The sequence below is a fragment of the Ciconia boyciana genome, chromosome 1 (genome assembly GCF_034638445.1).
Source record: "Ciconia boyciana chromosome 1, ASM3463844v1, whole genome shotgun sequence".
NCBI lineage: Eukaryota > Metazoa > Chordata > Aves > Ciconiiformes > Ciconiidae > Ciconia > Ciconia boyciana.
The window spans coordinates 153,327,111-153,352,399 of NC_132934.1; the positions used below are offsets into that span (position 1 = coordinate 153,327,111).

The window sequence follows — 25,289 nt, forward strand, 5'->3', positions numbered from 1 at the left end:
ATCCTATTCTGGTTTTAGATCTCAGGACAGAGAGTACAATATGGATTATACTGGACAGCAAATTAAACAAACATTCCCTTTCATTTGCCGCCTTCTGTATCGATGAGCATACTACCAAGGCAAAGATAAGATTAAATCAGTGGTATTCTTCACCACTCATAAATACAGGGTTAAATATTACACTTAATAGCCTTACTGCAATAATGCTTGGTGCAAGAAGACTAAAATCAAGTTTTCGTAGCAGACCTGTAAATGTGGAATTAACCTCTTCCCAGCTTTCTTGTCCTGGAGACTCTCTACAGTTCCTCCCCCTCAAATCTACCTGTTGCCACTGCAACTGTTGGAGAAAGCTACTGTAACACAAGCCAGAAGCAACACTTTTTCTCTTTCTTCTGCTATTGCATCATTACATTACAGGACCCATCAGCATGGGAAGTTGTGAAAGCCAGAAGCATAAATGTGTTCAAAAGAGATTGCACACATTTGTGGACAACAGGTTCATTCATGACTACTCAACCTAATGCAACTGCTGGCTCAGGAAGTCTGTACATCACTGATTACCAGAAGCTGAGAGGGCAGCCGGAGGAAGGATCATGGTGTGCTTGATGTGTTGCTGACAGTCGTTCTCTCAGCATCTAGCTCTGCCCCTTACCAGCAAACGGATGCAGAACGAGAGGGACTCTGAGTCCGATTCGTTATGGCCGTTCTGTGCCCGCTTGACAAGACATGCAAGTTTACAAACAATACTGGTAGGGAAGTTATTTTATATATTCGAGTAGGCATTAGGCTCATTTCAAATCATTGATAGTGGTGTGGGTATCACATGTATCACATGTCTAAGATAATGAACGAATGCTTCAATAGGAAAATGGCACAGAGGGACTGAGGGGCAACAACACGATCTGGAAATGCTCTGGTTCACATCATTAATCCATGTTCTTCTTCAACCAGTTGATGTATTTGGATACCCTTGTATAAACCCCATAGCTGCCTTTAACAGCACAGCCCTTTCCCCAGCTGACAATCCCAGTCAGAAACCAAGTGTTCTTGTACTTTGTAGCATGAGGTCCACCACTGTCTCCCTTGCAGGAGTCTTTAATGCCGGTCAGGTCTCCTGCACAGAACATATTCTCTGTAATATTTAAATCGGTCTCCTTTTCACATTCTTGTGTCTTTACACGTGGCAAATCAACTTTCATCAGAATAGAAGAGGTGGCACCTCCATCTAGTAGGCGTCCCCATCCGCTCACAGTGGAGAACTTGATGGAGGACAGTTCATACACTGCAAACCGTTTTTCAGGCAAACATATTGGCACCACGTAATCGGTAAGATTCACAGGTGTTTCCAGGCTCAGGAGGGCAATATCATTATCGACTTGTCCATTTGTGTATCCCTCATGAATGATTATCCTGGCAACTCCACTTTCTTGCTCAGTTTTCTCATCGTAATTTATTGTATGTTCACCTGGAAAAGTTATTAATCGCAGGTCATGTCAGGCAGCTCCCTGGTTCCTCAGAAGTTTGAGGAGATAGGGGGTTTGTAGTCTGACACCTCTTAAGGACAATGCCCTTACACTACCAAAGCCTGAACATTTCGTCTTCTCTGGTTTGTCAGGATGAGAAGCTGCCACCACAACCACAGCTTGATAACATGAGGAGGGGAAGATACATACCCAGTCTCACCCGAATCTGTTTAGGATGAGTATGCTCCAAACAGTGAGCTGCAGTGACCACCCACTCTGGGGAAAGCAGGGTACCACCACACTTTTCTTTCTTATCCTGTATTATAAGGGCCTGCCAACATAAAACAAATTTATGTCTTACATCAAATGTGCACTTGACCTGAATCTCAGTAGTCAGGTTTTATATTACTTGTTTCTGTCACTTTAAGCAACTGTGCTTGAGAATATGATGCTGATTGTCTGGAGAATTTAGGAGGGGAGAGTCTTGCCATTGACATTTTCTTCACCTTGTAGTATGGACCCTGCCTATTATGGCCAAGAGCATATCCCTGCAAGCTGCAGCTAAAATTCTTGCTGGCAGTAAGGTTAAGGACTAAGGGCTCAGGAGATAGAGGAGGTTGTATTACCACTCCACTCCTATGAAAGCAGGCACTCCAGAACAAGGCTAAGATGCATGATTGAAATAGGTGGATCTGCTGGCTACGGATGAAGAAGGAATTTGGTTGTCCAGACCTGGCCTTTTGATGGATTTTTAACATAATAGATGTAAGACAATGAATTTAAGATAGTGTTTCATAAGGAAAAAAAAAGGCAATGAAAGATTTCTGAAGACTCACTTGCCATGGACATTCACCTGGAGGACAGATTAAACCACCTACTATTCTCCCCTGTGATGCTGCATTTTTTTTTGCCAGCACTGGTATTTTTCCACATGGGTATTTCACTGAAAAAAAAGAAAAAAAAACCCCAAAGGGCAGCAAGTGTGATGTTATTGCATTGAATTCACAGCAAAATGTGTAAGGTCTTCAGTGAAGTTATGTTCGCTGAAAAACTGGTTTCTAGTCTGGGAGCATGGGTTCTCAAAAGTAATTTAAAGCAGCTCAGCAGGTAAGTAGTCTTTTTGTTTGGAAACAACCAGAAATGCTTTTACAAATAAGAGTGCAGGCCCATACAGTACCATTGACATATATTCACCTGCCACAGGAGTTTGCAAACAATATACCTATTTAAGATATATGTCAACACAATGAGGTAGGCTGCAGGCTGGAGAGCAGAGGTGACTCTGTCAAGCTTTGTAGTCTACATATTTTCAGCGACCCTGCTGACTTTAACTCAGTTGTACTAAGTGCACAGCATCCACGGCATGGGGAGACGCAGGCTTAAGTATGGGACGTGCAGCTTGCTGTCCCTTGTTTGGGTGGACCCGAAGATCTCCTAAGAGCAGGCACTATGTCTTCTGGTATGCCTCCCAGCACATTGTGCCTAGTTTACTTGGGTCTAGAGCATCCTTGATTTTTCCAGACTGCACATCTCAGTCTAAGGTCAATTTTTAGCCTGAGCAAGCATGTGAAGATTGGCAATAAGAGAATCAAATCTTGAGGACCGAACCTGCGACTGAGCTACAGTGCAGAGGAAGCCTTGGTGTTTTCAGTACATCCTTCACCCAACAGAGTTTTCCTTTCAAGAAGAAGAAGGTCTGCCTTTGGGTTTTTTTGTGTGCCGTGTGGCTGTGCTGTAACTGAACGCACTGTCCCTTACATCCAGCAGTCACTCTGCAGTAACACTGCGGATGAGTGCTCACCCTCTATCACTTCGGGAGCCAGGGCCCTATAGTCTATGCTGAGCTGAATCCGACATCCCTATGGATCTGTAATAGCCTGAACATTACTTCACCTGATGCAAAGACAGCATCAAGCTTTTACAGGAACAGGCAAGGTATGGAGAAACAGGACTGGCTCTTTGGTGGCAGCTGGTGGAAGGTCAGCATAGACATAACACAAACCCATACCCTCTAACGCTGTGTGCAGGGCAACACAAGTTTGGGCGTTTGAAAGGGACATTGTGAGAGATGACAGAAGGACGGCGAAGGGACTGGCAGTCTGGCAGTTACACAGTTTTGCCTCCTTGCAACACACAGTCAGTGCTACGGGTATTTTGGTCCCCAAGAAGCAAGCAGCAACAAATACATCTTCCTCGCAGGGGAAGACACGCTGAAAAGCCTGTGGGGAATATTGAATTCGTTGTTCTCAGCTTTTAACAAAAGCAGCTTCCCCATCACATGATATTGCAGAATCTGCTAATAAGGGATAAGCACATTACTAGACATTGTTTTCTAATGAAATTGCTGTTGTTGAGAGCTAGGTTGTCATTATCAGTTCTCTGCATGAATGCTCTACTGAGGTGTGTGTAGGGGAGCATTACCCCTCAGAATTACTTCGCATGCTCCCTGCAGCTCTGTCCATTATTTTCATATCCCCAGGGGTCTCTTTTTCCCCTCTAATAAAGCAATTGAAGTGGGCATCTGCAATAGAGTCAGGTGCCAGCTTATGCATTGGAAAAATAATTAACTTGTGCTATTCTAGTCCCAGTTGAAATTTGCCTTGTTAGATGAGTAAGAGAAATATCTAGCTGTACTCTTTAGAGGAATACCAAAAGTGTATTGATCCTACTAAATAGGGAAAAAAAAAAAAGAGGGAAAAAAAAGAATAACTGATTTTCTCTGGTTTTAATAGGCCTCTTCCTCTCTTGACTCCTGTGCTGAAATAAATATGGTAATAAAATCCACAGTCACAAATTCAGATTGGAGATCCAACAGTAAAACAATACTGCCCCCAAAATATTTTCCCAAAATATTTTACCTCTGGGGCCAGGAAGGAGGGGTCCAAAAGGCTCCCTGCTCGGTGTGCACACTTCCCCGCCTGCTTTTCTGGGGTGTCTAACTTCCAGCAGAAGCCCAAACCTACTGCTCTGGACTCTGCCCTTGAAGAAGAGGTGGGAGCTGGTGGCTAAGGGTTATACCTTCCATGACCTGATGCGTACGTGAAAACTTTTCTTCCGGGGCTGGCTTAGACTTAGCATCGGGCTAGTAGTATCTTACCTTGGGGAATGCAGGACATGCCATCACTTCCTAAAGCGTAATCGTCCGCACAGAAGCACACTCGTTTTTCAGACTGCTCGTCAGTACAGTACTGTTCACAGCCACCGTTGTCGTAAATGCACTTCAGTTTGTCAGCCATGGCTAAAGTCAGAGAAAGCGCATTTAGGTTTCCAGATGTGGATTTTGGTGCTTACCACAAGTCAATTGCAACTTGAAATGTTGACAGGGAAGCAAGGCAGCAAAGCAGATTTCTGTGATTTACGTACAGCAACTGCATGAAAATCACTTCCCATTTGGCAAAAGCAAGGCAGACTTGGATCTCCAGGGATTAGGGAGGAAAAGTCTATGCCCAAGAAACATACACCTAGAATTAAATCAGTCTGCATTTATACAGTATCTATCTGAGCTGTCTGGAGGTGTTGTAACTGTGTGGTAACCATCGTAATATATGACTGAAAAATTACAACTATTTCATATTTTGCCATTTGGCAGAAGGATGCTCTGGGATGACCGTTGAGACTGCCTGGTTAGACTCGACGAGTGCCTAGTCCTTGTTTGGGCTGAGCATGCTCTGAGGGTGTAAGTGTAACGCTCAGCATGCAGTGCCCACTGAAATCAATGGAAGGACTTAATTAACTGCTGGATCTGTCCCCTCGGGCTTTGTACAATGCATGTGCAGCATAGTTCTCATTCACATACTGCACTGAGCTTCTAAGTCAAAGTGACTTCAGCACTTGGGTAGGAAAAAAAAGTCCTCCTTTTCTCTCAGACCATGCAAAACCAGGCAATTTTTAAATTTTTTTTTTACAAAGTCATCAGAGGGTAATGATTATCTTGGGCCCTTGCAGTGCCTGACTGCCAGCTGGTTAGATCCATCACCCGACACCGCAGGCAGTGTGAACAGTAGCTGTCACTGCTAGAATGATGCAGAATGATAATGATTGCTACGGTTTATCTCAATGCCTTGCATTTGAATGAATAATGACATTTTAATTTTGTTAAGCTATGCCAGAGCTGACCTTTTTCACAGCTTTTGCCCTCATATTCGGCAGGACAGCGGCACACGTAATCCTGAAACTGGTCGTCACAACTCCCGCCGTTCTGACAGGGGTTGGAGTCGCACTGGTTAGGGTCTGTAAAAACATTCAGTGTCAGTCCGGCTCACGCAAAGAGCTGCAGCAGTGGGAGCATTTTCACAGCTGTTAGAACATCCGAACCTTCGTACCAGAATAGATGTGCCAGAACTCTTTCTGGAAGAAAAAGATGCAAGATTTAATTAAAGAAAAATTAACTCAGGTTAAGTCCTACAGCCCTTGTAGTACAAGAGGGGTTACAGGCAGCCGCAGTGATGCCCCTTTGCCTTTATAATTTATGAAGGTTGATATCCATAAAACATTCTACATTATTTCCTACATTCTACATTATTTTTATATACCAATAGAGAAGGGCACTGTGTAATACACACAAACAGGTTATCCATCGATAACCTCCGTATAGTTGAGGTGGGATTGGCTGAAAGAGATGTTGCACAATACAATAATTTAAGGTATTGTCAGGCCAGGAATTACTGGGGGGCTGGGAAGACGACTTAGAGAGCATCCACTTTCCCACCATTCCCCAGACTGGTACTGCCTGGGCTGGCCCATGCAGTATGCCCTCCTGCAACTCACTCCTGCTGCGCGTCCCCCTATAAATATAAGAGAAAGATGCAAATAGCAGGACACAAAGTGCTTTTTTTTGCTCTCATGATTTAAGGTGTCAAAGCACACCTTTGAGTAGGGGGAGTCCATCTGACAGTGAGCGCTCACCCGGCCCCGTGTTACTTACTGTCCTTTCATCATCACGGTAAATCTCTCTTGCTTCCTCAAAGGAACACTTTTCTTCCATGCATTCTCGCTCTAGTGACCCCAGTTTTATCTCTTCGAAGAAGCTGTTGGCTCGTCTTTGCCTTTGCAAAACGCTGCTTGCCTCTTCCTGCTTTAGAAAGACTGAAAAACAGTGGCATGTTCTGTTTGTAGTACAGCTGCGCTCTCCAGACAGAGAGGACGGGGGGACAATTTCCCCTGAAAGCTTTTCTGTTTCCCAGGCTTTTTCTGGGATGCTTTAGAAAAGAAATGGGCAAATGTGAAAGAGCCTCCATTCTCTGGCCTGCCTCCCAGGTAAAGTGGCAGCACACAATTACAGAGCCCAGAGCTTAAGAGAAGATGGCACGTTACACCAGTGTTGTACGTCAGCGACTCCTGAGGTGCCGTCGCACGTCACATAGTAGGTCTCAACAGGCACAGCACAGTTTCTTTCAATTCTAGCAGCTGAAAAGCATGTGTTGCTTTATCTAGCGCTGACGTACATGGCAAGACCCGATTTTCCTGTACTCGCTACAGTAAGTCACTTGGTGACAGGTGGACCGCAGTCACCCCAACTCCCCAGTGCTCCATTCCTCACCCATGTTATCTCACACCCCTTCACTCTTTGGCCTTGCAGAAGGGACTTCCCCTGCCACTGGTAGACCACAATTTTAGAACCACTGCTTTAATATATTTATCTTTGGTTTTCTTCTGTAAAGCAGGCTACGTTAAGGTACATAGGAAGGCTGGACAATGCTGTTTGCATTGCAGATGTCTCCTAGCTGCTGCCAGCACCACAGCCATGTGGGTCTCCTCCCTGTGCGTCTCTGCTGTGCTTCGGAAAGACATTGGGTACACAGGTTCAATAGCAGACCTGAGCAGAGTTAACACCGGAGAGCTACATCAACTTCCAACTGACAGAAGTAGGCATTGAAAGAGTTGATAGCATTGTCACCACGCTGATCTGCTCCTCAGCTTCAGGATACAAGCACATCACACAACTGTGCCCTCCTGCTGTAATTCAGGATAATGAACAAGAAGTCCCAGTGCTGCAGTGTACTTTTGCTCCATGTACTACACAGAACAAGTCTTGAAATCATTAATTTTGCATTTTTTTCTCCTCCATGTCAGTAGAGGATCCTGGAGCTTCATGACACCAATTTACATTTCAGCGCTTTTAACTATTTCACCTGGGATTGTGGGTAGATTTGAGGATTGAGGCTGATGTATAATCGCCTGCCTTTCCCACAGGACATTCTCCACTCCATGACCCCTGAGAGAGCGGGGGTTACCTCCTACCTGCTAGAAGGGCCCTGAGGTGGCTGCTGAAGGACAAGATTCATGTGTGTCCTCACTGACAAACACACAAACATAAATCCTGAGAGGGTTTATTTCAGTCTGGTGAGGTGTCTCTATATTTCAAAGTTACTTGAAGGAATAAAATATTGTGTGGCGTGCATTATATTTATCCCAGGGTGCTTCATAAACATTTGCCCGTTGTAGGACCATCAGCTGCGTCTTTCTGCTGTGATTTCAAAGTCAGACTGTATGCATTTAATATGGCTTTCTTTAAAGGCTTTTAATTAACCTTACACTGCAGATACATGACACGTATCAGTGCACAGGCATAGACTCTGACAGAGGAGCGTGGCTGGGGACACCCTCCCGCTTTTATTTCAGTGTTCTCCACTTATTTACATTGGAACGCTTTTGACTTTGCTATATATTTTTCCAGCTTTGTTCACTGCAGTGTGGGAGACCCAGTTAATGCCTAACTGGGAATCTGAAAGCAGTGGGTCTGCTTTATTAATATGGGAGCTGATTTTCAGACACGTACTGGAGCCACCGAAGAGCTACCACCTCACTGCCTTCTACTGCTGCTGAAACAGGGTGGATCCTCACCTCTTTAATTTCTCATCAGCTGAATGACAGACTATTGATTCTTTGCTTTGAAAAATACCACAGTTCAATATGAAATAACAATAAATCCAAGTTCCTTTCTTCATGCAGTGGGAATAAGCGTGTGGATGCCATCACTGAAAGCAAACAAGAGCCTTAGAATAACTCACAGGCACAACCAGAGGCAGGACAAACATGCAACACTGCTCAAAACTTGCAACGAAAATTACGTCTGAGTAACAGGAGAGAGGTCCATTGCCAGTAAACGTAATTACAGCCATATCCTATGACATACCTGCATCCAGAGAAAGAGGAATCAGTATCAGAAAGCAGAGAAACAAAGCCATGCACTGCCTGGAAACCATGATGAACCCTGCGAGCCAGCGTCCCGGTAGTGTATTGACATTTCAGCAAGGACTGTTTGGCCAAAGAGCTCAGCTTCAAATGCTCGGAGCCAGAGGAGGGGCCGGCGAGTCATGGAAACAGAAAAACATCCATGACAGCCCGGCGAGCTGAGCAGAAGGGCACATGCAAATCCTGCAATGTGCCCTTTTCACACAAGCGGGGAGCTTGGTTTTGAAGCGCGCTCTCCTGACCTGTGCAAAGGCTATGCTGATTACACAGGCTGCTACCCCGGGCCTTCATTTTATATCTAACGCACCTTTTTCTTGAGAAACATAAATGCTGGCACCCTGCATCTGTATGACTGGCACTAACTGGGCCACATAGCCCCGCATGCAGAGAGCAGCGACGTGATATTTATCTTGAATCGGCAGTCAAGATATGGCCTTCCAGTACTTTGGAGTATGATCGAACCACTGACATCTGTCCTTTCCCATTTTTCCATCACCAGTTGAACCTCTGCACTACTGGCTGAATTTACTTGGAGACACTAATTAACCAGCAAGAAAGACCCTACACTCTTTTTCTCCATCTTTACTGCAAGACCCATGTGGCCTGCACAAGTTGTACCAGCTGGAAGAAGTGCTGAGCTGATCCACGTTGTATTTCATTAGTAACCGTAGGGGTTTGAGGGGCTAATCTGCAGAGAGTGTTTTATCTGGGACACAAGCAGTCCTCTGATTTAATGGAAATCAATTAACGGCATCAGACTAGAGAGCTGACAACATTCTTGGGGAAATATTTACTCAAGATAGCAGCGAGGTAAAGAGCATGTTTGTCTATGAGAAGTGAAGTGTTGCCTGAGGGCTGGAGGATTTTCCAGGCTGTTCTCCCCTTCCTGCGTGGAAAGGAAGGAGGGTCAGCCCTGCATCTGAACGCTACAGCAAAGAAAAGCAACAGCTGGATTTTTACTTTGCTGCCAATGCTCAGCCTAACTTCCTGCAGAAGTTGTGATCACTTAGGAAAGCCGGGCTCCCGGCGGTTCTTGGCATGCTTTCCTGTTATTTAGTGGTCATACGCACAGCTGGACGTCCCGCTTTGAAATCGCTTTCCCAAGAGAGGGCATCAGGGCACTTCTCTGGATCGCAGCCTGGCTAATTCCCAGCAGCCTGGTTCCTGGGATGGCTGGGGAGCTGTGGCAGGTCCTGTCCCAGGGCAGAGGAAGGAGGCCAGTTACTGGAATATAAAAGGAGCTACAGCAGCCCCATGCTGTCCCAGCCTCTGCTTTTCGGGAACCCTCTCCACCCCTAATAGCCTGCCAACATGATCCTCATTCCTTGTTCGCTTGCCTACGGCAGTGACTTGAAAATAGCAAGGGCACATTCAGCTTAGCAAGACCAAAGCTAAGCTTGTTGGAGCTGCTTGAAAATTTCTCTTTGTCTCATCTTCTTGGGGAAAGATCTATCCCTGTCTATTTGAACGAGTCACACAGATCAGAGCATGAGGCTGTGCCTCCCGCGCTTGAGGCCAGCCTGGGTCTGCACCTATTGCCCCCCCAGCCACGTTTCCTTAGGCTGGGTGGGTATCTCCCTGCCAGGGAGGGTGGGTGGCCGCCGCTCCACAGCGGCATCACAGCAGCTCTGCACCACGGCACCCCTTTGCTCTCTCGTCTTCTTCCTTCGTAGTGTGCAGATCCTGTACATCCGTACACTCGCTACTTTTAGAGCCCAGGGAGATGCCCAAGTGCTGGGAACGACAGGCAGTTCATGTGGGGACAGTCCTTCTTCCGAGAAAGATTCATGTGATTAGGTTTCATCGGGGATGACAGGGTTGACCATGCCCATGAGGAGGGTCTCTGGGGATTCAGCAGTCCCAGGACTTCATTACAGCTCTTCACTCATGGACTTCATATTCACAGGCCTGGTCTCAAAGCTGTTTCCTACTAACTTCAGCCGGGCCACTTCTTTGGTTAAAGAGCGAGCTGTGTTTTTAAAGAAGAGCTCCCCTTCCTTACTGTCTTACACCCCAGCCAGAGGAGCAAACGCCAGTTTGTTAGCTTTTCTTCCTCAGAAGATCCCTACATCTTACTTCGTTTTTCTTCTTGTGTGGTCTTGCTGTAGTTCATGAGAATTGCCCTGGTATTCTGCTCTATAAATCTCCTTGCCAGTGCAGGCTTCAGCCTTGGCTTATGTTTTCTGAGCAATTCCAAGAAAAATATTAATGCAAACATGCATGCCTGCTGCTCATGGGTGCTACCAGAATCAGTTTGGGGACAGCTGTTCAGAAAATATGATTTAGGGTATTTTTTAGTGTATGCTTTGGATGTGCCAAAGTTGCTTTATTTAAAAAAACCCCCACATTAAAAAACATGAAAAATGTTAACAATATGAAATAAAAAAATCTAAAGCAGAAACATTAGCCTGGATGACATGATGAACTGATGTCTCAGAACATACTGTTTTGCTTCATACTGACATTTTTCAAAGAAAAACTCCTATGTTTTTGCTATTTTTAGTTTCATATTTTGGGTTGAAGAGAAGACAGATATGGAAGCTATTGGGAACTGTGCAACTTGATCTGATCCAACAGGTCACTGGTCATTTAAACATGAGTTTTCTAGTCAGCACGCAGCAACAATTTAAAAAAATAAATCAATGATTTCTATTTCAAAGGGGCCATAAGAGATCATTTGAGTAAGCTGACAAGGCTGTGTCTAGGTAAGAAAGGTTTAGGAACAAGCTGCCTCATGAATTTATGGAAAATTCCATTTAAATCTCCAATAACAATAGTAACTTCCCATCATTCATTTATCAGACTAATTAAAAGCAAGTCAAGCCTGTGATCAAGTTAATAATTTCCAGTTTCTGTTGAATTAATCTATAAATATATGAACATCATGCTGCTAAGCTTTAAAGCAAATTATTTACTTTTTAGACCTCAAAAGAGAACTGTTTCTTTCCAGGAGAAAATTACTTGCCTGTTGACTGACTTCTGTATCCCTATAAAGCAAATATTTTCATAAAGAGCAAGTAGAAGATGGGGAGATAATATTTTTGAGAATTTCTTTGTGACCAGCTCTGAATACCAGTGCTTAACATTTAATTCTTTAATCTTGACGTGGGTTATTTCTTCCTCTTCTTTTGCTGCTAGAGGAGAATGATATCTGAAGATACCCGCTAATAAAGGAAACAAAAGACACAGAAAAATTAGATTTAAAATAAAGGCAGTGTGCCCCAAAGTTTGTTTATGACACCTATCTCAGTTGGTAGTAAGAGATATTAACTCTACTACAGCCCTTCTTCAGACAGTGTCCCAAGACCATCACAGCTGCAGCAGCACCACTGGTAAATCCAGAGTCTTTTAAATGTAGCTGGGGACCTTACTGTCTTGTCAACTGATGTGAAATGAGTAAATACAAAAACCTGAAAGGTGATTAATCGATTCACTTCAATTGATTTGTCAAAGATCAGCACCAAGCCAGCTAATCTGAGTAAAAACCTTGCAGAATAAAAATGCAAAACTTGATCCTTGATTTTCTACCACCATCTTTAGGCTGCTGCTGGTACAGGCGGTGGTGGCCACAGTGGTACTTGGGAGAGGTGCAAAGATGCCCAGCAAGCGTATTTTAGTACTTCATCTCTTCTTGTCTTACTGCTATAGGGACTTAACGTTGTGGATGATTTTGGCCTGTCTCCGCAGGGTCAGAGCCGCGGAGGAGCTGGCAGAGCTCCTCGTGGTTTGCCTTTGCCCTGGCCGCGACTCGGCCTCTCCTTGCGAAGGGCTGGGAGACTCATCTTGCTACGCTGCTAGGTTGGATGAGGAAACGTCGCGACTTTGTCTTGCAGCCTGCTTTTTGTGTACACCACGCTGCTTTTTTTTCTCTCAAGGCTTTGCCTAGACATAATGCTGCCCGCATATTTCTCAAGAAAAGGCTTGAGCTTCGGGTGAGGACGCTTCACTGTGAATGCCCTTCAGACCAAGCAAAATGGTTGGAGCCCATTGACAGAGGGTGTGTGTTTATTTACATACGACAAGATATTTTGAGCTAGCCACATACAACAGCATACGAGCAGCCGAGGGAGGGAATGGATGCTGAAACAGCTGTACCGGCCTTACCCACGCTCCAGCAGAGCCCTCCAGCACCTCGCCACCCTGGGCACCCCGTACCCCTGCCCTGCTGCCTTTGGAGGCTGTCCCTGGTGGGAACCACACGTGGCTGTGGCCACGGGAGCAAGCGAGGGCACCACAGCTCAGGGAGGGGAACGGTGTGCCTGTTCTGGGAGCTGATCTGGCCAAAACGGCCTGGGGAAGGCGGGCAACAACGGAGTTGCTCCCTGGAGCTGGAGGGAGCAGGGGTGCAGTGGTGCAGCACTTGGGTGCAGTGGTGCAGCACTTGGGAGGCAGGAGGGAGGCTTGCTGCTGGACTGGCAGCAGCCCCACGCAGCAGCTACTTTGGCATATGACATGCAGCATTTTTTCAAGTTAAAACATCTTTGTGCCCTGTCCTCCTCGCCCCACCCGCCCCACATGCTCGCCTCAAAAAATAATGCATCCGCTCTGCAGAGGGATCTCTGCCTTTTGATCTCTGACTGACCAACGTGTTACAGCTGAACATATCAGCTTGAGGTGCAGTGGCTTGGAAATATGTGGAAAGGAGTAAAAAAACCAGGAGAAATCCAATCCAATCTTGCTGTCGAGGGAGCTGGCATCCCTCTGCCTGAGCTCTCTCTCAGGAGCACCTCCTGCTGCCTTTCAAGCAACAGCTCACCAATTAAGGAGCAGAGGTGCTTTGGTCCCCATATTGCTATTTGAACATGTTATTGCACAGCCTCCTGCATAGAAAAGTGACAAGCTCCAAGTTTCACGAGCCTTAAATTTCTTTCCTGGATGTATTAAGGGAAGAAGGGGAAATTTTATAAATAAATGGGACAGCATTTAAAGAGAGTTTCTGGAAGTTGCCTGGAACAAAGTAAGTGGAGCACATCTAATAGCTTGGCCAAAGGTCTTGGGCTGTCCTCCTGTCCCAGCTGGCTTCACCCTCTCAGGCTGTTTGTAAGGGCAGAAGCTATTTATCAAGTGCTTTGCTATTAAAGGTCAGAAAACTACCTTGCCCTCTTAAAGGTCTTTACATGGCCATTCATTTCTTTCCAGCTGCTTATGAGTCTCCAAAAAAATCTCATCTTTATCTTCCTTAACAGCTGTTAAAATAAACAGTAGTTATTGCTAATGCGGCCATCATAACTTACATGTTACCTATTCATCTCCTTTCAAATGAAAGCCCAGAGAATCTACTTCAACAGCTAAACATCTTATTTTGATAATACAGTATCTAGACACAGTTTACACCAAATCTTAAAGGACAACAGAATCTGGCTCTTCTATTCCTACATCCTAAGTTAAGGGAATTGAATTTGGGTAGCTCCCCCTTACCAAGCTGATCTGGTATTCACCCACACGAATCTAGGGAGACTGCTAATTCTGGGGACTTGTGTGGACACTCAAAACTTTACAGTGCAGTTCATAATAACCATCTGACGTATGATACAGAAGGGGAATGGGAGTCCCTGTCATTTTGAGAGAACTGATGTAAATGAGTTATGGTCCAAAGTCCTCAGTTTTGCTCACTGACAACATCTGTGCAGAATGGAGAAAGGGTTTTGAATTCCGGCTAGCAAACAGCCTCTGTATGTAGGAAAGACTGTGCTCCAACTTTGAGCCAGCTATCTAGCATATAAGAAACCCAAGATGAGTCCACAGTGTTTGCAATAGGAAATAAACATCATTACAGTTAAGAAGAAATAAATAATTTTTTGGCTTTTATATAGAAAACTCTACTTTCCACTATGGTAAATCTGGGCTGGAATTCTTTCATTCTTTTGCTGTAACAAGTATGATGTGATCGTGCTCAGAAAGGCTGGACCTCCTTTTGCTCAGAACAGAGGTAGCTGTTATGTTAACAAGAGTAAATAAAAGCAATCAAATCCCAATAGCAGCTTAGCTGGACCATGTAATTGCACATGGCCACCAACTCAGGCCCAAATCACTCCAGTTCAGTGTGAAATTCACCTCCTGCCATGGCATGATGGTCCTTAAAGCCATTAATCAGTGAATGTGCAAACATGTTCCTCTTCAGATGCTGCAAGCGTGAATGTGGTTTCTTGTTTCTCACCCAGCTACAGCCGTTTCCAGACACAGACCTCCAACTTGTTCTGCTAAGACCACAGGATCAAGAGGAGCATGCATACAGGAGGAGGGGAACCACAGGATACACAGCTTTCTTAGGGAAACCCCAACGGCGATGTGCCGTCTTTCAAAAAAGGGCGTGTGGGAGAAAGGGAATCAGTCTGATTACCTGGCACTGGCTTGCATTTTTTATCCTCAGCCTGCAGACACGCTTTAATTCCCCAGTGCCAGGTAAGTGAGACAGGATCACAAGGGTAAAATGGTGTTTTTCTGAGATGGTCCAGAATGAGCAGGCAAAGGATTTGAACACACAGACCCTGACAAGCAACAGCTAGACAGACCTGTTTTTTTTTTTCCAAATCCTTCAGCCTATCTCTATTTTTATATGATACCCGTAAGAAGCTTTTAAGACTGTGAGACAGAACAAAACACAGAGCATGTCTATATAAAGGCATTCAGCAAGAAGCGCTGAAATTTATTCAAATTTTCCTAATTACAATAGAGACCTCTGACTTTGAACTTCCAATTCACAACAGCAGTAAAAAAGGAAATAGTGAAATGGGTTGTATTAAAGTGCAATGATGTGGAGAAAACCATTGAAATAACACAAAGGAGGCTGCGGTGAGAAATGAAAGGACAGTCTCATCCCAGCAATGACAGCAATACATAAGTAAATTATGTTACAGATAATTTACAAAATAACTTACATAGATGAAGGTAAGCTGAATCTCATGTTGCCACTCCATTGTTAAATATCAGACTAAATATTCCCGGTCAGCCCAGTATTATATGGGATAATTAAAAAAAGATCAGAGGATTTCTGCGTTGGAAAAGATGCCTTAAGTAAAACCCTGATCAGCCTTTATATTGCAGTATTGGAGGAGACCTAAGTATTTATGAATTGTAAAGTGACACATTCAGCAGCATGAAGACTATAAATACATCTTTTACATTGATACATTATATCTACACACATATACATATCTACACACACATATATATACACACAAGCACATATCTATGTACATAAATATATGTGTGTGTATACAGATGTTTCAATTTGTACTGACCATGGTCAGCTGCATTTTGATTGCATCTGGGGTAGGGTTGCTTTTGCAACTCAGGAGTAAGATCATTCTTTAGAGTATTTGTCCTTTACATTTCCTAAGCTGCAGCCTCTAAAATCTAAAATTCTGGCATAAAGATAGACTTCAGGGCCCAGCCATCAGAGGGTCTGATGATTAACAGCAGTTCCCGTTGCTTCTGAAAAATTACGTTCTTAACGTCCGCATTATTTTTAAGTAATATGATACATGAATCAGTTAAAAACCTATTTTCATATAAGTAAAAATATTTGAGAGACGGACAGGAATGAATACAATATTCTATACATGCACGCAGCTCTGGACTGCTTGTAAGGATGAAGTGCAAAGAACATCTGACAACGTGAAAATTTACAACACTGGCTTACATCATACCTTGAAAAATGGCAAGTTTAGCATTACCCTTCCTTTAAAAAAATTTAAAATACTTGTCTGTAGCATAACTCTGACTCCTCTCTAATAAAGATTTTTTCTCCTGTGCTCCCCTTTTATAGAAAAATTATATCGTCGTGTTTTTCTCTTTGAATAAACCTGCAACAAACACTATTCACTAAAAATGGGTCTGGTTTCTAGCCCTCATAGATTGGCCTGAAGGAAGGCTCCTGACCCATAGCGCAGCCACAATAGCTTCCTCTGCCTGTAACTGCATGGTAATTGTGAGACCTGAAGGTAACCATCCAACTACCATTTATTAAGAAATCATTTAGTGAATAAGAACATTTGTGTTCCATTGTGCACCTGCGTAAGGAAAAAGATACTACTTAATTGCCAAGGCTATGTAAACACAGTGATCTTGGTAAAGAATTTGGTTGTGAGGCCAAAATACCTCAGAAAACAGCTATTCCATTGCACACATCATTAAAACGTTGGAAAAGCTAAAAGAATAGTTTATTTTGATGCTGTTGTGCTCAGTGAATTGGTTATATCTGCATCCCAGTCTCTAGGGAGCAGAAGAATATCCTGAAGACCCAAGAGAAGAGAAAAGGCTGGACCAAACCTCCTTCCTGGCTGCTGTAAGAGTCCCATTCACTGCATTGACCAAGGTACGTCCTTGGAGAAAGGGGTTTTTGGGGAGGAGAAATTGTAAACTCAGATTTATTTTCTTCATACCTATCCTGTACAGTGATTGCTGTGTTATTAGTTTACAATAAGGATTTAGCACTGAACACATTTTGTTTGCTCACATTCAGATCCTGGCTATTACAAAATGATACAGTTCTCTAGAAACCTGATTGTGTATCAACGTGAAAATGTGTTCTATGGTAACGGCTCTGAAGCCTCTGCAAGACTCTATTTCAAATCGTTTAACTTTATTTACAACTTCACATTCCAAGCACTTTTAATTGGGATCTTCTGGGAGAACCTGTACAAATCACTGGTGAAAATACCCAAAGCTGGCAACGCTGAACTGGTGGTTCTCTGAGTCCAACATCCAGAACTCTGCACAAAATGACAAACTCTGGATTTACCTTCCATGGAGGTGGGGTGAAAATTTAATGTTAGCCCTTAATGTCCGAGAAGCTGGTGCTGCTGGCATTGCAGCTATCACTGCAACTTGATGATGTGCTCAAAGTGCTGGAGGCAGTGCCTGATTCTGGGAAAGGAAAGAAAAAAACCCACAAGAAAACATGATATGGTGGTTGTTTTTCACACCTTTCTTTCATAATAGGAATCTTCAGAGACACAATCATCTCATTTATAATAAATAGCCTACCAGAGCTGCTTAAAGATTGAGCTGATTTTGAATTGCCTATGAGCATCAGCAGATTGTTTGCTGGGATCCAACCTTCTCTACCAGTGCTCAGGTTCTTTACAGACCTAAAATAATATAAAAATAAAAAGTCAAATTGCTTCATTTCATGCCCTTGAAAGTTTTACCCTAAGCATCTGCCTTCCAAACACAGTTCTGCGTATAAAAGTTTCCAAACACAGATCTGCGTACCAAAGTCCATCCTCCCCTTCACGAATCAGTTGAACTAGATCTCCACTTTTCACTGTAAATTCTTCAGAAACTCCTTTCTCATAATCAGTCACAACTGTATATTTACCAGGAGTCTAAATGCACACAGAGGAAAAACATAAACAAATTATTCTCTTGAGTAGTTTAAGGTATGTTGCAGCTTTTGTTATGAAAATTTTCGTACTTTTCCCTCCTTTTGCATGCACATACATGCTGAAGACTGTGTAAATATACATACTGAAAGGCAGTAAAACTTTACTGTTCAGTAACATGCAAATTCAGTACATGAATTCTCACACCCTGAAAAACATTCAGTGAAATGTTTCCATTACAACAATTAATTCAAATATCTACCAAAAAAATCCCAAGAAAAAAAACAAAACCAAGCTGGCAAACTAGTGGCACGACGTATGTGTGGAAGTCTGTTAACATGGTAGCTGAGCATGTCGTTGCTTGACTGCTGTACTATGGCATGAGCAGTCACGGTCTCACTAGTCTGCGGGTACGCAAAGGCACAGACGGACCTTCCCAAGGTACAAACACAAGGCTGATTTAAGAGAAGGGGATATTTTCCATTCCCCTAGGAATTTCGCCCAGCTGAGGATTTCAAGGCAGACACTTTCCTTCCTGCAAGCTTCAAAAGCATTCCTATATACTGCCACACACAATGTATCAGTAACATTTGCTTAGCTCAATAGGAAAGCATTTCTAGTTACCAGCTTCATCTCGCCTCCCCCTCCTCCTCCTTCTTCCTCCGCATCCGATGAATTCAGCGGATCTTCAGCACTAGACCAGCCATCATTTTCTTCAGATGCATCAAGAGAATGAGACGTTTTAGCCCAACCTTGAGGAACAAACAGCCAGTGGTTAACTTTGCAGCAGTGAGCCACTGACTGGGAGAAACGTTCTTCCCACTGAAAAGCTCTTAAGTGATCAACATAAACAGAAGGAAAACTGTACAGGGGGAAGTTATTACAGCCACTGGGTGAAATTCACAGCTGGCAAAAGTTGGCCCATTTCCATCACAGTAAGTGGAGTTGTGGCAATGCACAGCAGTGAGTTTGGCCCTTTGGATTTATATAGAGAGAAACAGATGGAAAGAATGCAAATTCCAAACTAAGAAGAAGCTATTTCTCCCTTATACAAAGACGAACGATGGATGGATACTCTTTCTTGGGAGGAGGTAGAACACAGGAATGTGCACTCTATGGGAAGAGGATGAACACACGGGGTTGTCACCCAAAGCAACCTAATCAGCCTGCTGGAACAAGGGATGGATGCACATAGCTTTGTTCAAACTGTTGAGCACTTAGGGCTGTCAAGAAATTCAACACAAGCTACAGGCACTCTGTACTTCACCTGACGAGGCAGCTTATTATTTAAGGGTATTCAGCCACAAGGATTACTTAATCACGCTGAATTATCTCGGTGTTAAGTCACTGCACCAAGCACCACAAGAACAATCTCCCGCCTGTCATTTACTGCCAAGTGTTCCTTTTTCTTTCTTGGGGTGAATCATTTAATTTATTTACAAGGCTGAATCATATCCAGAGTGCACAAAATCCTTTTCCAAATAAAACAACAGTAAGTTTTACTAGTGGGATGCTTTTCACTGAGGTCAGCAGCTGCTAATAAATGTGTCGAGCTTATAATGAAAAAACAGTCATGACAAAAGACAAATAAATACTTGTAAGTAAGATTTTAGTTCAAGCCAAAGGGTAACAACAATGAAACTCAATGAAAAGAACGAAAGGAAGAAGAAACCTCCCAACTTTTATGTAGCTGTTAGTTAAGTTGAGAAAGCACCAGCATTTTTGCTTTTCACTGCTTCTGAGGCATTTGTCGCATGGCTGGTCATACCAGTGCATTAGGAAAAAGCCTGAGCATTGTCAGAGTAAAGCCAGAGCAATCTAAGAATCACAGAAAGAAATCACACCCAGAGCACGCCAAACAGAGTGGGACTTTTACCTCGCCTGTGCTGCTGGATGACCTGCACAAGGTTAGAAGTACTGACCCATTTGGCCCTGTCCAGGGTTAAGAATGAACTTCCATCTGTGAAGAAACTGAGCAATAAATTCCTGCTGTATTCCATGCAAATTTCCGTGGAAGCTCACATCTTATAGTTGGCTTGTGGGACACAGCTGAAACCCTTTCTGTTATTTCCAAGTTAAGAACAATGCAACAAAAGAAAACTTGGTTTCTTCTAATTGTTCGAAGCTCTCATTAGAAACAGAACCAATGAGTTGCACAAAAGAAAAAGAAAGTGAAATCACTGTAATCGCTCTGCCTGTAGCATCATACTCACTGGCCTGCTCATCTGGAACATTTGGGGTAACAGCTCTTGTTTCTCAGCTTCTTTCTTTTCATATATTGTGCTGATGTGGGTAAGAGCAGACCTGCCTGATCCTGCCATAGCAACAGTACTCCTACTCCTCATACAAGCTGGCACTCTACTATTAACAAGTCTGTATAAAAGCCCATTTCGTCCTGAGCGGGGCAGGGGGGAAGTGGTCACTATGGTCATATTCTTATTAGCTAACTACAGGCACCAAAGTTATGCATGCACATTCAAAGTGCATGTGTGTATTCTGCACAGCGTGACTAAATCAGAGCTCCCTATAAAGGCAGGAAATATCAAAAAATGGCAGATAGTCTTGAGAAAAGGCAAGGTTATGCAGAAATGAGCTTAGATTTGATAGTGCCAGGAAAACCAAGAATTCATTAACCGCTTCTCTTCTGAAATGGGCCCACAGGTTTCTTCACAGAGATAGGATCTATCTGCAAGATGTGATTCTGTCACCAATTCGTCTTCCTTAAGCTCACTGCGATGTAAGTTGGAGCGATGTAGCAGTGAAAGGAAACGAGTAGGGGCAATGCGCTCTGCACCAAGGAGTTGTCACCATCACCTGGTGCAGTTTCACCCTGAAATGCCTGGGTCAACTGCCTGCTTATCCCACTGAGTTGGAGAAGGAGAAGAAATAGTGTGAGAAAAGAGATTGGAAGGTGCAAGACAGAAAGGGGAGTTACTAAATGTTTTAAATTCCTTTACTTGGTTTAGTGGTTTCATAAAGTGAGAGGCTGCTGGACAGGACAACAAATCAGACAAGTCTGTTCTGAGGACTCAACAATTTTACTGTAAATTGGCAATGATCAAGGACTTTCCACCCTGGAAAATTCCAGCATCTGTGGAAAAGGCCACAAAACACCCTTTTCTTTCTGATAGCATTTTCAGGCCCTCAGGATTTCCATGGCACCTGGAGATCTCAGAGGTTTGACTGCTACCTGCAGAAAAATTAACCTTGTGGAGTTTCTGCATGGGTCTGGCCTGGGATTACATTGCCTGCTGCTCAGACAAGGTGAATGGTGTTGCATAAAGTTTCGCTAGCACAGCAGCCGAACCTGCATCGTTTCCACAGGCCAGACAAAGACAAAGGCTGTGTAAACCTGGAGAGGAAGATTATGGTAGGGCTTGAAACAGCTTTGTCTTTAGAACAATATTTTCTAAAAGAGATGGTGGTAAAAAGAGAGTCAGGAAGAGAGGGACTGCTTTCCTTGTACTCTCTAGTTAATTAGCCCCAGGGATTTGTACTCAAGCCTTCACCAACAGCCTTTTTGGTTAGAAATGGGTCATTTAACTGAAATGCTTTTTTATTCTTTGCTTAGCTGTGGGTTGGGAGGACAGGAGGCAAACTGCTAGAAGGGGTTCAGTTAAATCATCTGGGGTTCACCGGGTGGTAAAAATTGCCTACTATTACCCAAAGAAAGATGCAACAGGACTGTGACTACAGTAATAAATGCAGATCTAAAATGGAAATTCCACATGACAGTGCTGATCCTCACTCTGACTAGAGTACATGTGTTTCAGACTTCCCCCCCCCCCCTTTTTTACAAGTTAAATCCCCTCCACAAGGGGCACAGTGACAGGAGGATGCTAACTGGAAAACCAAGTGTCTCATAGCAACTGGATGCCACTGTAGTTCTATTAAGCATCCAGCTTCTGGTTATTTCTTCAGCAGAACATCGCTTTCCCACTGCCCTCTCCCAAAAACTAGTTAGCCATATGCTACTTTATTCAACGCCAAGGTAAAACTTCAATCAGTTGTGCCATCAAAAACAGTATATACAGAAGCTGACAGACCCACTTGGAAAAACTCAGCTGATATCAATACTGCTGCACGCAACAGCATCATACAGGTATGGCCAGCGCTCTGATGTAACATATTACACGAGGGATGTGTGGATATTTGTGGAGTACAAGATGTGGTATCACTCTACCTCTTAAACCAAAAGGAGTTGGGTCACTCACTACTTCATGCCGTTTAGCTTTTTTGTCAGGACTGGTAGGAGAAGCTGCAGGAGGATGAATAGGCAAAAAACACAGAAGAGAGATATTGAAGAACTGGAAAAAAGAGAATAGGTGGATTGCATGCTAAATACCTTTGAGTTTACACTGGAAAACAAATGGATTTCTGTAATCACTCTAATTTTAGCCATCACTGGTCAATTACAGCAGAAGGAATTAATTATTTACATATAGTTATTTGAAGATAAATTGACAAATGTACTTTACAGTAATAGATGTAAGTAGATGTAAGTAGATGTAAACTTTTCTAAATGAACTAGACATCAACTGAATACAATTAATTTCAATTTTAGACAAACATTACCAAATTTAAACAATCATTTTTACATAAATCTAGTTCTACAGCAATACCTGGTCCTGTAAGAAGGATCATTGGCAATGTCTGGCTTTTAGCAGAAGGAGATGGAGTTTCTGTCAAGGCAAGCATGGGATATTAGTGCTCACCTCAACAGCATTAGATATGCAACCCTAGAGTCTCTCCAGAAAGAACTCAAAGGTAATCAGTTTTAAAAAGGCATTCTGAAAAGATGCTTGAAAAAAAAAATCATGCTCTTGAACAAGTGTCATCATCTTAATGCAATTCAGACTGTTCAAAAACAGCTGCTGAAAGCAAGAAGTGAATGTACCAGTGTGATTACTTGGCAGGAGGAAGCAAGAAAGGTCTCAGACTCCTACTGCCTCTTTCAGCAAAAAAAGTAAAGACCATTTCTGGAAGCATAAGGAAATTTTAATTTATTTTTGTATCCAGCAAAACAATGTTGTCATAAACATTTTTCTGTAGTCATGCTTTGGGAGTTCTGTTAGCAAGGATGGTAATACAGAAATACTCTAGAAAACCTTGATTCCTTTTTGCCAAGTACAGGTGCATTTGGGGCAGATCCACTGAAGCTAGAAGCAGGCCAGGTGTCTGATCTGAAGACAACTTCCTTCCTCTAGGATTCCTACAGGAATGGGGCACTATAAGCTCCTTCCTTGGCCTCGACAGTAAGACTGGAGGCATTGGAAACTGCACTCCTTCCCTTGCATCTGCAACAGCTCCACTTCTCCCAGCTGCATCTCCCTCTCCCACTCTGGAGCTGTTTTCTCTTGAAATCTCCCTGTCAGGGTCAGTGACTCAGGAACCTGGCTTGAACTTAGGAAAACAAGCTAGTCTGTACACTGAAAACCTCTTACACTACACACACACACACGAAGTGATGCTTCAATTACAGCCTTAAACAGAAAACAATCTAGCTTTTTTAAAAAAATTACCTTTCTGACTTTTGAGGTTAGTAAAGCCCTGCAGCGTAAAGCGCTTTTTTGACAGTACAGAGCATTCTGAGGTAGAGCTAGTGTCATCTACAAAGGAAGAGAGAGACACAAAGAAAGGGAAGAAGACCATGAAGAGGTCAAGGCAAAAAATTGTTCACAGCCCTGCCAGAGAACCAGCACGTTAGGATGGGAAAGGACAACTGAAAGTCCAGGTACAACAGAAGAACCCAAGTGGCCAGTTGTTGTCACTGTGCAGGGGCTGGTATTGCCACTGGTCTAGTAAATAATCTCTGTGATGGGAACCAAAATTCAAGAGAAAAATAATACTCTTCAGAACAGATAATGCCAAGAAATTTATGCAGAGGAAGAGAAACCTGAGAAGCTGGGCAGCTCTAAGAGAAGACCTACTGCAGACGCAGGCCTCATAACCCACAGTTCCCACCTCCTTTTGGCTACCCTTCACTGAAGTGGCTTTGGGCCTGTCCACACCACACAGTGGAACGCAGAAACCCCAAGCTAAGGGCAGATGGGACCAGCACATTGGTGCAGCGTGGGCAGCATTTTGTGGGTGGGCTGCCTTAGGGCTGAAAGCAGCACAGCCCTGCTTGGTCGGGGGTAACGCTGTGTTTGCCTGCAGTACCGTGGCTACTCTGCTGGTGGATCTGCCTGTGCATCTGCAGTGCAGGCATGCTTTTGCAATTAAAGATAACAATACATATGCGTAAACTCACCTTTGCCTTTCTCAGGGTACTTTGCTGCTACTGTGGTGCCATAACCTTCTAGACTTGTGAGATCAGCTTTTCTCTCGTCCATTTTTTTGGTGTTTCTGATGTGGTTCCGTGAAGGACTGTTTATTGGAAGAAAATTAAGACAATCAATCCATCTCCAGCAAATTTAGGTCATCAGTCCTGTTCAGACCCTCGGTCACGGGCTGCCTTTTACATACAGATATATAGGCTGAAAACCATTTATTAGCTACTTCCCAGATCATAGCTTCCAGGACTGAAAAAGTCATTGGTGATTGTGCATTTAAAGACCACGAGCACATACAAAGGAGAAAGGCTCCCCTAATTGACTGCAACCGCATGTACTATGGCAGTAGGAGCTCCTGAAAAGACAGCTCAGGACAACTCGCGCTCACTCTCAGCTACAGGCACACATTCTGTGCTGACAGTTTCCTCCTGAATGTACTAAGGAAAAAGAAGAAAAAGAAAGGAATAAACCCTGCCTCTCAGAAGCTCTTAACACAGGAACAGACGAGGGATGAACAAAGAACATGGGCTGAATCTTGCAGTTGGATTCCCATCGCAAGTCCGATTGGGAATGGAATGGAGAAAGAACATCTCACAAATACTATACATCTAGGAAATTCTCCCTGAGTGGTAAGTAGATGCATAAAACATGAGAGAGCTACTGATACATATTCAAGCATACACCATGTAGGAATGATTGAAGATATGAGTACATGGGCTTATGGGTACATACACATACCATGAAAAAAGTGAGTAGCAGAGGACTGTAAAGAGGTGTTAGAGAAGGGCAGAACAGCAGGTGTGAGCAGAATAATATATAGGTTGGTAGGGTGAAGGATAAAAAACAGAAAAAGAAAAGCTTGACTCAGAGCTTGGGACAGTGTAGGAATCAACACATCACTTAGTAAAAAAAAAAAAAAAAAAAAAAAAAAAAGGGAGGAAAAGGAGGCACAGAGAAAAGATAATGTCCTGAAAAGGACAAAAAGGTAATGTGAAATTGGAAGAGGAAGGAAGAAAAAAATAATCCAGGTG

The 25,289-nt window shown here is 43.4% G+C and overlaps 2 protein-coding genes across 7 annotated transcripts in view; both read right to left on the bottom strand.

Moving 5' to 3' along the window:
• Window positions 1–926: 926 nt before the first annotated feature.
• Window positions 927–8,668, bottom strand: F7 (coagulation factor VII). The gene is made up of 8 exons (XM_072853528.1): window positions 8,599–8,668; window positions 6,388–6,548; window positions 5,786–5,810; window positions 5,580–5,693; window positions 4,561–4,701; window positions 2,300–2,406; window positions 1,674–1,794; window positions 927–1,465 (listed from the first exon to the last, which is right to left on the bottom strand). The coding sequence occupies exons 1-8, from the start codon at window positions 8,666–8,668 to the stop codon at window positions 927–929; spliced, it is 1,278 nt and encodes a 425-aa protein (XP_072709629.1).
• An 8,611-nt stretch (window positions 8,669–17,279) lies between these two features.
• MCF2L (MCF.2 cell line derived transforming sequence like) overlaps window positions 17,280–25,289 on the bottom strand; it is a 154,611-nt gene continuing 146,601 nt past the window's right edge. For 2 of the 6 annotated variants that reach the window (XM_072853556.1, XM_072853565.1), the window contains exons 26-30: window positions 24,237–24,352; window positions 18,608–18,735; window positions 17,874–17,986; window positions 17,646–17,749; window positions 17,280–17,525 (exon numbers count right to left, since the gene is read on the bottom strand). In XM_072853556.1, coding sequence (XP_072709657.1) covers window positions 17,431–17,525; window positions 17,646–17,749; window positions 17,874–17,986; window positions 18,608–18,735; window positions 24,237–24,352 — 556 coding nt within the window. In that variant the 3' untranslated portion in view covers window positions 17,280–17,430. Of the gene's footprint in view, window positions 17,526–17,645; window positions 17,750–17,873; window positions 17,987–18,607; window positions 18,736–22,166; window positions 22,242–22,605; window positions 22,666–23,505; window positions 23,593–24,236; window positions 24,353–25,289 lie in introns of all 6 variants that reach the window. The other 4 variants (XM_072853539.1, XM_072853575.1, XM_072853548.1 and 1 more) reach the window with 4 other exon arrangements.

What these genes read in the sequence shown, in the direction of transcription:
- F7 (XM_072853528.1), bottom strand. Translation starts at nt 8,668, where the DNA reads ATGGTTTCCAGGCAGTGCATGGCTTTGTTTCTCTGCTTTCTGATACTG. An exon ending in CATGTCCTGCATTCCCCAAG is followed by an intron (nt 2,407 to 4,560) that starts GTAAGATACTAC and finishes CTTTTTTTTCAG; the next exon opens with TGAAATACCCATGTGGAAAA. An exon ending in ACAGATTCGGGTGAGACTGG is followed by an intron (nt 1,466 to 1,673) that starts GTATGTATCTTC and finishes TAACTTTTCCAG; the next exon opens with GTGAACATACAATAAATTAC.